General features: G+C 42.1%; 1 protein-coding gene across 2 annotated transcripts; it reads right to left on the reverse strand.

Moving 5' to 3' along the window:
• Positions 1-601: 601 nt before the first annotated feature.
• On the reverse strand, positions 602-7,775 carry ZSCAN9 (zinc finger and SCAN domain containing 9). Of its 2 annotated transcripts, none has more exons than XM_032649277.1 (5): positions 7,678-7,775; positions 5,565-6,054; positions 5,235-5,382; positions 2,517-2,603; positions 602-1,318 (listed from the first exon to the last, which is right to left on the reverse strand). In XM_032649277.1, the coding sequence occupies exons 2-5, from the start codon at positions 5,979-5,981 to the stop codon at positions 702-704; spliced, it is 1,269 nt and encodes a 422-aa protein (XP_032505168.1). In that variant the 5' UTR covers positions 5,982-6,054; positions 7,678-7,775; the 3' UTR covers positions 602-701. The 2 variants fall into 2 exon arrangements, with proteins under 2 accessions (XP_032505168.1, XP_032505166.1); XM_032649275.1 differs by having other exon boundaries at positions 2,505-2,603.
• Between the last annotated feature and the right edge of the window lie 4,779 nt (positions 7,776-12,554).

The following is a 12,554-nucleotide window of genomic DNA, read 5'->3' on the forward strand; positions in this document are numbered from 1 at the left end:
GATGTTAACACTAGAGGAAGTTGGGTGAACAGTATATAAGCACTCTATCTATCTTTGCAACTTTGTTATAAGTCTAAAATTATTCCATAATTTAAAGTTACTAAAAATAAAAGTCCAGGGTTTAAGCCTTGGTGCTGAGGCTTGGGTTTTGTGAATCTTCAATTCCTCATCTGTAAAACAGGATAATGATAATACTCATTTCCCTGTGTGGTTGTTGTGAGGACCAACTGTGGTTAAGTAAGTGGAACCCAGCCAGTGCTGGTCACTATCCCAGGGGAGCATCACGCAGGTGTCAGAGGGAAGCAGTAGGCACAAAAGGTATTTACTATGCAGGTACTGGTCACGGGGAACACCAAAGACCCATTTACTGTAAAACATCAGCAGAGCTCTACGGGATCTTTAGGGGTTAAACACAGATACAGATCTTTCTAGCATGTTGGCTTTAGCAGTGCCATTTATTACATTATTAGAAAAGTTTAGCAGCCATCTCAAAGAGAATAAATAAGAGAGACGGGGGTATTAAGAACAGGAAGGCGCAAAGGAGCCAAAGGGAAAGTAGCAGCTTCAAAAACCCAAACCTGCCTCTTTGAATGTCCCCAGACCAAAATACACTTAGTGGAGACGGAAGAAAGGCGTTTTCTAGTCTCAACCTACCCCGCACGACTTGGCCAGTGATCTGGAAAACTTGCATACAGCTTGGATTAGACCAGCTCTGCCACCACGTGGATCTTCTGATGGCGGATAAGGTTGCAGTGGCGATTAAAGCTTTTCCCACATTTGCTGCAATGGTGAGGTCGCTCCCCTGTGTGGCTTCTCTGATGCTCGATGAGAAATGAACGCCGACCGTAGCTCTTGTTGCACTGGCTGCACTGATAGGGCTTTTCTCCCTTGTGGATTCTCTGATGCTGGATGAGACCGGCACTCTGACTGAAGGCCTTCCCACACTCCTTACAGTGGTACCGTTTCTGAATATTGTGGATTCCTCGGTGATTAAAAAGACCCGAACTCCGACTGAAGGTTTTCCCACACTCATTACATTCGTAGGGTCTTTCTCCAGTGTGAACTCTTTGATGTCGAACAAGACCTGAGCTCTGAGCAAAGCTCTTCCCACATTCTTCACATTTGTGTGGTCCGGCTCCTAAGGGGTTTCCCCAGTGCCTCTCTACCCCACCCTTGCAGTCACCAACTTCTCTGTGTCGCGGATCCTGCTGTGATATCTCCCAGGTCTGTCCGTAAGACATTTTCCCATGTGGTTCCACTCTCTTAGGACAGTCTTTCCTTAGCACCAACTCTCTGTTCTCAGTCTTGGTCATTCCATCTGAAACAAAAAAGACCAGGCAAATGTCACTTGTTCCCTGAGCCTAGTGACAGGAGGGTCACTATGTGCACAGAAATGCAAGGTGCTTCTATTCTGATGTCACTCTACGTCATAGAGTAGGGAGGAGGTTAGAAGCAGAAGGGCCAGTGTGTTAACACCTTCTTCTAGGTAATGAGGGAGGTTTGCCCTCTTTGGAGAAATGCAGCTTGATCCACCCCAACATGGATGGGGCCTGGAGAGAATTTTTTTTATACTTCTTCACGGGAAGAGAAGGGTCAGGATCAGAGTGGCTTCTTTAGAGTCTTCCCTGAGAACTCCCTCCCCTCTGTGAGGCTGGGAGCCTCCAAGTGACCCTTTCCAAGGAAACTGACCTTATGTATACATTCATTCAGTCAGTCATTTATGGAACAAGCGCTGAGCTTCTCCTATTCTAGGTGCTTCAGGTAGTACTTTATGTTTCTAATCCATAACCATCCCAGGTGCATCCCCAGCACAAAGCCTTTGCTCTAGCGCCTCTCTCTTTCTGGAAAGCTCGGACCTCAGATAACAGCAACCCTCACTCTCTCACTTCCTTCAAGTTTTTGCTCAATTCTCACCCTAATTCTTCTATTTAAAACTACAGTCTGTGTGCCCTATCCATAGCAGTCATAACCCCCTTAGGCAGTTCTATTTGTGCTTCATTCCATAACACCACCTCCTAACGTATCATCTGCTTATTTGTATGCTTATTGTCTCCCCCTTGCTACAATCTCATCTCCACGGAAACAGGACCTTTCTGGTTTATTCCCTGAGAAGCAAGCTTGGCACATAGTGGCTGATCAATAAATATTTGCTGAACGAATAAAAGACAAAGGACTGAAATCAGCACTACTACTATGGCCTCAACTGACCGGCCCAGGGACCAGCCCTGAGGCAAAGCCTGCCTGTAGGACTGGTTCATGTTGGACAGTGTCCAATCAACCCAATTAGACCCTCTCTGCTTGGAGGAGTTGAAGGTGAGAATGGAGACAAACACACCCAAACTGTCTAAACGCTAGAGAGCAGCTGCTGTGGAATTCTTAGGGTTCCCCAGGTGTGATTCCCACCTTGCAACCCAGAAAAGCCCAAGGAAAATTGCCCCCAACCCCCTCCTTTAACCAACATCTGGCTTTTTCTCCCACATCTAACTGCACTGTCCCTCACACACCTGGATAGGTACCTCTTAGGACTCCTGTGGGGTGAGACCATGGTTCTTCTCCTCCTTTTAGCTGGGAGATGACAACAGGTTTGCAAAACAGAAATGTGCCTGCAGAGAAGAAATGGGCCACAAGTGAGATCAGTACTGCTGCCCAAACTTCACATTTATATCTGAAATGCACAAAGGAACTGGGTAGACTATAAAAATGAAGACATTTCTCACCTTTTAATAATTATCATTTATACAGCCTTCCATGACTTACAAAGCACTTTCACATACATTATCAAACTAATTCACCACAAACCCCCTGATGCTATTACCCCACTTCTTTAAAGAACTAGGAAAAAGAAAAAACGAACTAGGAAAAAAATAAAAAGGCAGACAGACATATAGCTAGACAGACTCTATATTTAGAAAAAAGTCTGGAAAATATACAGCAATTTGACAAGAGTGGTTACTCCTGGGGAGTTGGACTTAGAGGAGAACTTTTACTTTTTACTATGTAAACTTATGCATTATTCGTATTTTTTTTACTCTCACTAAGAATTCTAAACGAAATTCAAACTCGGTGATATAAAGTAACTTTAAGTGTTGCTTGGCTAAAAAACCAAACAGCTGGAACTTCGATTTGGTCCTTTTAATCCCAAACACTATGTTGCTTTACAAAATAAGCTTGTCCTAAATGTATAACACAGACCTGCATTGATAGTCCTATAGGGAGAATTCTCTGATCTGTAGATGCCCTCTGGATACTCTCCCGTAGCCACTGTAGATGCTTAATAAATATTTGTTGAATGAATGAATGACTAGATGGATGGATGGGGGAATAGACTTACTCAGATGTACCCTGGAAGAAGGGTTCTAGGTGCAGTTTGGAAAGTAGAAGAAAGGAGAAAATAAATGGAAAATGAAAAATCCAAGTTCATGGGGAGAGGAGGAAGAAAGTAGCAAAGGAACTGACTGGAAAGATGCTCATAAAGGGGGAAAATGAAACCAGAAAGAATTTTAATAAGATGAAGTCATGGGAGTCAGAGGAAGGTCTGCAGTGTGCACAGAATTTACTCATCAAATATAATTTTAATTTAAATCAAGAGATGTGTTCCAAAATCCATGATAACTGTATGATTGGTAGGATAAATGAAATGAATAGAAGCAGGAGGCAGAGCAGCAAGAAAAGCTGTGACTTGGATACATATGGAGGTAATCTGAAAATGAAAACAGGAAACCTCTGCTGTAGATGGGTTACCAGAAGGGTAACAAGAAGCCAGAAAGAGGCTGTGATGTTATGTGTGGGAAATTCGACAGAATTTGGAGCCAAATGCTGCAGGGAGAGCTAGAATGGGAAGGCAGCCGACTCAGCCCCAAGTGCCCACTACTATACCCACTGGTGCCCAGTACTGACACCACTAAGGAGATTGCATACAAGGAAATTCCACTGGATTTTCTCATCCAGTTTGCCACCTACTAAGCATATCTCGTATCTTCTGACTGCAAATGTAAACCCAAATTGACAAGGGTGGCACTAGTTTCTGATGAGAACAGTTACTATATATTAAGCATAATGCGTGCCAAGTGTTTTTCACAAATTGTTTGTATTCAACGCTCACAACAATCTTCTGAGGTACATTTTTGTTATAGACTGAACTGTGTTATCCCCACTGCAAATTCATATGTTGAAGCCCTGTTTTTGTTTATTTATTTGTTTAATTTTGGCTGCATTGGGTGTTCGATGCTGCACCCGGGTTTCTCTAGTTGCAGCAAGCAGGGGCTACTCTTCGTTGCGGTGCGCGGGCTTCTCATTGCGGTGGCTTCTCTTGTTGCGGAGCACGGGCTCTAGGAGCGTGGGCTCAGTAGTTGTGGCTCACGGGCTCTAGAGTGCAGGCTCAGTAGTTGTGGCACACGGGCTTAGTTGCTCCGCGGCATGTGGGATCTTCCCAGACCAGGGCTCAAACCCGTGTCTCCTGCACTGGCAGACGGATTCTTAACCACTGCACCACCAGGGAAGCCCTGTTTTTGGAGACAAGGTCTTTAGGGAGATAATTAAGGTAATTAAAGGTGGGGCCATAATCCAATAGGACTGATGTTCTTAGAAGAAGAGGAAGAACTACCAGAGGCTCTCTGACTCTGTCTCTCTCTCCCTCTCTCCACAGGCACATGCAGAGAGGAATGCCCATGTGAGGACACAGCAAGAAGGCCGCTCTCTACAAGCCAGGAAGACAGGTCTCACCAGAAACCAACTCTGATCTTCAACTTCTAGCCTCCAGAACTATGAGAAAAAAAACTTCTGCTGTTTAAGCCACCCAGTCTGTGATATTCTGTTACAGCAGCCTGAGCAGACTAAGACAATACTATTATTAACCCAATTTTGCAGAGGAAAAAACCTTGATCAATCAGTTAAGTAACCTGCCCAGGTACAAGCAGCTTCCAAGAGGCAAAGCCATGATATGAACCTGTCTGTCAAACCTTGAAGCCCATTCTCTAAAGTTGTGCTCCACAGTGATTCCTAAAAGTCTTCCTAATGTACCATGTGCCAGCAGACAAGAGAGCTTCCAGGATGGTACCCAGGGGAAGACTGCATGCAGAGGATCGGGACAAAGACAAGCACACTAGGCACTCGGAAGCACTGAACATTGCTGGTAAAGCGTCCTCTGACCCCCTGGTTTCCCAGCTCTGGTTTTTTGTTGGTTTGTACTTGACCAGGTGGGATATATTCAACACCAGATAAATCCTGTCCCTCACCTGTCTTTCCGATACGGTGGGGCTCCTGAGCAGGGTCACATGTGAGCTGGGGCTCCTTAGGCTGGGACTGAAGGCCCAGTGACATCTGCTCTCCTAGAGACACTGTCTCTTTAGAGAGGACTTCTCGTCGGTGTCTGTAGGCTACCATCTAGAAATAAAGAGACAAGATGTGGCTTCTGAAGAAATTAATTGTCTAAAGAAACATTTCCCAGAGAGAAGCAGAAAGCTGAGTCTTATTTAATCAGCAAAGTCAAGAGGATACAAAGCAGAGGACACAAAGGTCCTTGGTGACCTACATATACTCTTTCCCTGGCGAATCTCCCTTCCTACCTCATGTTGTGGTTCATCGAGCTCTCTCTCCAGATCCTCCAGCAGAATCACTGCCTCTTCCCCACTCTCTGGACAGTGTTCCTGCACCCAGCCCTGCACCTCCTTGGGCAGGATACACAGGAACTGCTCCAGCACCAGCAGGTCCAGAATCTGCTCCTTCGTGCTCACATGCGGCCTCAACCACTGGTAGCAAAGATCCCGGAGTCGGGTGAGAGCCTCCCTTGGTCCAGGGGTCTCCTGGTAGCAGAGCTGTCGAAAGCGCCTTCGGAAGATCTCCCTTGCCAGTGGATTACTGCGTTTCAGTCCGGATTCCTGCATTTGGAGGTGACTTTCTGCCTCTGCCTTCACGGTCAGTTCTTCCCAAACATCACGAGCTTGAACATCCAGGGATATAACCTCCTTGGAGTCTGTATTCATTTTGGTCTTGAACAGCTTAAAAGGCACCCTCTAGCTGGAGCTATGTTTTAGAAACACCTTTGGAAGTTCCCTCCTAAGCAGTAAAAATCATTGTTTAGGTAGAAAAGTGGCAATAGTTAATGATAAAAAACTGATAATATAAGCAACTGTCGTACACCTAAAGCTCTTCACTGAAAGTAAAGTGACTTGGTAACCAAAGATGAGAATAGTGGAAAATATAAGGTCATAATGTACAAAAAGCATAGGTTTTCAAGTTACCCAGACCTAGGTTTTATTCCAGTTCTAACTTTTACTAATTGTTCGACCTTGTGCCAATTTATCTTGCTTCAATCTCAGTTTTTTAATGTGAAAAAGAAATAGCAATAATACCATACGAGTTTATGGAGGAATTAAGGGCCATACAGATCACTCAGAATGGTTAAAAAGTTCAGACTCACTGTATAAAAATCAAATTAGAGAAAGAATAAATGGAAATATTGCTCTTGCCTTTAAAAATAATTTTTTTAATTTAATTATTTGGCTGCGCCGGGTCTTATTTGCGGCACGGGGGATCATTTAGTTAGGGGGGCGGGATCTAGTTCCCTGACCAGGGATAGAACCCGGGCCCCTGGCATTAGGAGCGCGGAGTCTTACCCACTGGACCACCGGGGAAGTCCCTGTTGTTCTTGTCTTTGACTAAATAAACTAACTTTTATTGAAATCTTTACTTGAGTTTTTTAAATTAATCTTCAAAACAACCATTAAGGCTGCTTTCATTTTTACTAAATTTACAGAAAGGAAAGCTTAGGTCGACTGCAAGTCTTGTGAGCTTTCCACACTGCTCTGCTGCTTCCTAAGAGTAAGAGCCAACACTGTACAACAGTCTACAACATGCTTTCAGATACAAGACCACATTTAATCCTCACAATTACCCTCTGAGGTTTGATTACAATCACTATTTCACTAGATAAGAAATGGGAGCCAGGGGAAGTTAAGTAAGTTTCTTAAGGTCAAATTCTTTGTGCGGACAGTCCTAAGAGTCCACAGAAGCCCAAGAGAAAAGTGTGCTCATATCCAGGCAGTGCCTGAGACCCAGGAGGACTGAGTGTCTCCAAAATGTCAGGAGTGCAGACCAGAAGCTGAATTCCAGCTTGACAGGCCCTGTGGCAGACAGCTAGGGAATCGGAATCTGGGGCTTAGGGGTGGGAGGGGAAGAGCAGGGAGCCCTTATTATGTACCTTTAATTTCTAGGCTCCCCAAGGATTTGTACGCACTCCAAGGTTTGAGAATCAATGAACTAGGGGAAAGGGAATCGGAAAATGTCACATTCTGCACTTGACAAGCAGTCCATTCAACGCCCCTTCATCTGCTTTCAGAACCAAAGAGTGAGAGTGTATAGACACTGGCTCCCCACGAGGAAGGCTGCAAAAAGTCTTTACAAATTTGTCCTTAACTTCCTTGTCCCCGAGGATATTTCCCCAGACTCCAGGCGTTTCCTGCCCTGAGTCCTAATCCTGCTGCCGTTATTCACCGCAGTGACCCTCCCCGAGACCTCTCCCGCGTAACATCCCCCCAGCCCGGGTGACGGACCGGCTCCAGGATCGCGGGGCACGACCACTGCCCCTCCCCCAACTCCGCCCTCCCCGGGGCCGAGGCTCACTTTCCACACCCCTTTCTCAGCCACACCCACCCAACCCCGGTTCCCGGGCCGACTCACCGGACCTGGAAAAGGTGAGGTGGTTGGGGGCTCCCGCCCCGACGCTGGGAGGAGCGCGCCGGGAACAATGGCCCTGCGGGAAAGACACCAGCCCGCCGCGGGGCCCACCGCGCACGGGCACTTCCGGCCGGTCTAGGATTCAGTGTCTCGTTTCCTACCTCCTAAGCGTGCCTCACCTGGAACCAGCCGCCAATTTCCTGGGCGTCCGGTTCGATTTCAACTGTGAATCACATAATCAGAATTCGTTACGTGTGTGGGCCCCAGATAGGTTTTAAACTGAAAACACAGATGAAGCACAAACCGTTAATTATTGAAAATGCTTATTTTTAACACATTTAAAAAATTAATACATTACCTATGACTTTTTAAAAGGCTCAGACAATGCCAAAATTAATAAAGTAAAAGGTGAAATCCCATCCTGTCCCTCCTAAGCCTCAGCTCCCTGAGATAACCGCTGTCACCGTTAGCTTGGAATTTGCATGTATAATTCTCATCTCTGTCTCTCACACACGTTAGATAGATAGATGGATAGACAGGCATTGAGCTATTTTACATTTAGCTTTTCCCCCATCACTTATTTTAACGTTTTCACGTCATGTATCCCAGACATCTTTATCAGTCAGGCAGGTCTAACTCATTTAGTGGCTGCATAATAATAGTACATCAAGTACATGCCTGGCAATTTATTTGACCAGGCCCCGACATATTGATAGAGGTCTTCTTTCCTTCCTACTTTTCTTCCCTCCTTCCTTCCTTTTTTTTGTTTTTTTGTTTGTTTTGGTTTTATATGTTTGTTTGTTTGCTACAAAGTTGTCTGGATTCTTAGTAGTAATATAAAATCAGTCCAAAACCTATTAAATTACCTTTATTAGTACCAAAGAGCATAATTATAAGTACTGTTTGTCATTCATTAATTTTGTTATGCCAAACAGAATGGTGGTAATTCATAGATTAAACTATGTTTTGCTTTGTTTTAATGGAACCTCGTTGTTTATTTATTTTATCACAGTAACAAAAAAGCATCTTGTATGTGAATGGAGTTTCCATGATGCTTTTTTTTTTTTTTTTTTTTTTTTTTTTTTTGCGGTACGCGGGCCTCTCACTGTTGTGGCCTCTCCCGTTGCGGAGCACAGGATCCGGATGCGCAGGCTCAGCGGCCATGGCTCATGGGCCCAGCCGCTCCGAGGCATGTGGGATCTTCCCAGACCGGGGCACGAGCCCGTGTCCTCTGCATCGGCAGGCAGACCCTCAACCACTGCGCCACCAGGGAAGCCCCCATGATGCATTTTAACTCCAAAACTGTAGCTGTGTAAATTTATTTAGTTGTTTTACGCAACCTAGCCATCTGCGGTCATTAAATAAGCTCAAGCTTCACCCTTTACTTCAGCTTCTTCCAAATATCCAATAACTGTGTATTAAGAGCACCAGCATGAAGAAAACTTGTCCCCAATCCTGATCACTTTCTCCAGCATACCTCACTTGCAAAGCCCTCAGTACAACTTTCCTAAAAACTATAAAATGGGAGTAAATGCTCAACTTCTCTTGGGCTTTAAATGTGTTATTCTTTTCCATTTTTGATGCCTATCTGTGACAAGTAAACACAGTTTTCATGCTCTCAAATATCTCACTAACAGTTAATTAGGCTCCTTAACTGGCTTATGTGTGCTTGTTAAGTAGGTCAACTATAGGACTCAGGCCGGTTAGACTCTAGGGTCAAGTGGACAGCACATTGGAGTTCCTTGTGGTCCAGAGAAAGACTGGCTCCCACTTGTCTGTTTGGAGGAAGATTCCCCTATAGCAGTACCTTGATGAGTGTCTTGGTACAGAAGGGATTATTTTTAACTTAGAATTGGGACTTTCTACTCAAAATATTTAAAATGCCATTAGCTCAGAGACAAGAATAAATGCTGACTACATGGCTTACTAAAAAGACTGAGGGTCACCTGAATCTGGAAACAGGCATATTGGGATACTGACTCTTCTGTGTGTTATGTCGTAAGTTCAAGAAAAGAAGAAGGAGGAGGGGAAGGAGGAGGAAATGTTTTGGAGGATTGGTAACACAGAGATTGAGGGAACTAGCTGGTATGTTGTGAGATTCAAGTGTAAAACTATTTGTGTCCCATACAAATCTTCACTAACCCACCATGTAAGAGGTTTCAGTAAGCAAGTGGGTACGCTGATCTGCCCTATGGATGTCAGCAACTGTTTTTTCAGCTCAGTGTTTGATCAAGGAACTTTTGAACATGGTGACCATGACTACCATGATAAAGGATGTGCATACTCTCAAAAAAAGAAAAAAAGGCTTTCTTTCACTAAAGCTAATCAAGACAGCACCACTGTTGAACCACAACAAATCCGAAACCCTAGATATGGTGTAATATCCCAGTGGGAACAGCCAGTCACCTAATGGCAAGTTGATTACATTGGACTCTCTATGACAGAGAGAACAAAATCTTACTTCAAAGCAATAGACACTTGTGTTGGATTTGGGTTGGCTTTCTGTGCCTACCGTGCTTCTGTCAGTACTGACTTGATGAAAGCTCTACGCACACCAGCCCCAAATTAGTTGGACATTAAAGTGAAATGATTTTTCTCTCAATCTCTATTATTAATTGGGTACTTGTGAATCCTTTCCTGTCCTTTAATGATGGCTTGACAGATCCCAAGCTTTCTGGTCAATTTTATGTATTAAAGGTCTCATCCAATTTGTTTCTAATTTAAAATTGTATTATCTATTGAATAAGTTATAGAGCCACAGATTCAAAATACAAAAAGTACAAAAGGGAATACATTGAAACATCTCCGTTTGACTTTTCTCTTCTGTTGAGCTTGACAATGGTATTGCAGTTCTGTAGGAAAATATCCTTATTTTTTAAGATTTTTTTTTTTTTGCTGCACTGTGTGGCATGTGGGGTCTTATTTCCCCAACCAGGGATTCAACCTGTGCCCCCTGCATTGAGAGCACAGAGTCTTAACCATTGGACCACCAGGGAAGTCCCGGAAAATATCCTTATTTTTTAGAGATGGGAACTGAAGTGTTCAAGGGTGGTATATCATGATGTCTATAATTTGCTATCAAATACTTCAGCCAGAGAGTATGTGAGAGAGAGTGCAAATATGGCAAAATGAATACTTATAAATGTAGGTGAGTATATGGTGTTCGTTACACATAAACCTTTGGGAGTAACTGTGTTTCAGAATTCAGCTTTTTTAAGACTATTAAAAATAAAATCCGAGTTCAGTTCACTTCGAGATTTGCCTCAGATGAGTTTTAGTGCCAAATTCATGGGGGGAAAAAGTTTTCAGAATTTTATAGATTTTGGAACTGTGAATAAGGGATCCTGGATATGTACTAGTCTCCCTCTCTCCCTCTCCTTCACCCTCCCCATCTATTTAAACATTTTCAAATTTAAGAACTATTTAATAAAAATTTCCATCCTACTCCTACCCCCCGTCATCTAATTCATTCCCCTAGAAACAGCCAAAACCTTTGATTTCTTCTGTAGGTTTTCAGAAATATTTTATACATATAGAGGCAAATATTTATTTATAATTTATCTCCATTATTTTACACAAATAGTAGAATATTATGCATACAGCTCTCCATTTTGCTTATTTAATTTAACAATATATCTTGGAGTTTTTCCCATAGCCATAGACATAGATTTACCTCTTTATTTTTGACAGTTGTATAATATTTCATTATGTAGATTTTTTATTTTTTTAGGCAGTCCTCTATGGATTAACAATTACATCATTTCCAATTATTTTCTATTTATAAACCATACTAAATTAAATAGTTTCATACATACATCATCTTACCCATGTATGAGTATATCTCTAGGGTAAATTCCTAGACGTAGAATTTCTGAGTCAAAGAATATATGCACTTATGTATATAGACTACTAAATTGCCCTCAAAAGTATTAATAGTTATGAAAATTTGCAGCTCTCTAATAATATCTGAAAGTGATACCACCCCCAATCTTCATCAAATTTTTTGAACTTTGCCAAAAGAAGAAAAATGGTATATTATTGTAGTATTAATTAGCATTTCTTTAAATATGAACAAAATTGAATAAATTAATATTCATGTACACTTTCTTTCTGTGAAGTTTGTGTTCCCTTTTTCCTTTTGTGATGGTCTTTACACTGATTTGCATGATCATTTTATATTAGGGAAATTAGCCCGTTGTGGTAATTAGGAATTTTTCCACTCTAGTTTATGTTCATTTTAGTTACACAGAAATTTAAAATTTTTAAGTAAATTTACTAATCCTTTATGTTTCCTGTGATTTCAAGAAAGGCCTCCCTTGTGCCAAGACTATAAAGGAAAATTTTCATGTGGTTTATTCTAGGAATTTTATGGTTTTATTTTTTTCCTTTTAAAATTTTTGAACCACGTAGAAACGATTCAGTTGTAAACTGTGAGGTGTGGATTACACTTAATTTTTTTTAGAAGTCTACCCAGATGTCCCAGTACCATTTACTGAATGATCTATCTTTTCTCCACTGACTTGAAATGCCATTTTTATCAAATTCTTAAATATTTGTGCCTACTCTTGGATTTTTCTATCCTGTTCATACTACAATGTTTTATTCATTATAGCTTGTAATATGTTTTAAAACCCAAAAGGCCTGTGTCTTCTTTGTTATTCTTTTCTGAATTTTCCTGACTACCAATGCTTGTTTACTTTTCACATAAACTTTAGAAGCTGTTTATCCAATCTGAAAACGAAATTCTATGTTAATTTTTATTGGCATTATATTAAACACCTAGACTAACATGTAGAGAAAATAGATATGCCTTCCTCTCCATATCTTGATTCAGTCAACAATATTTAAAGTTTTCTTACTATTGATCTTGTAATTTGCTC

The sequence above is a fragment of the Phocoena sinus genome, chromosome 11 (genome assembly GCF_008692025.1).
Source record: "Phocoena sinus isolate mPhoSin1 chromosome 11, mPhoSin1.pri, whole genome shotgun sequence".
NCBI classification, from domain to species: domain Eukaryota; kingdom Metazoa; phylum Chordata; class Mammalia; order Artiodactyla; family Phocoenidae; genus Phocoena; species Phocoena sinus.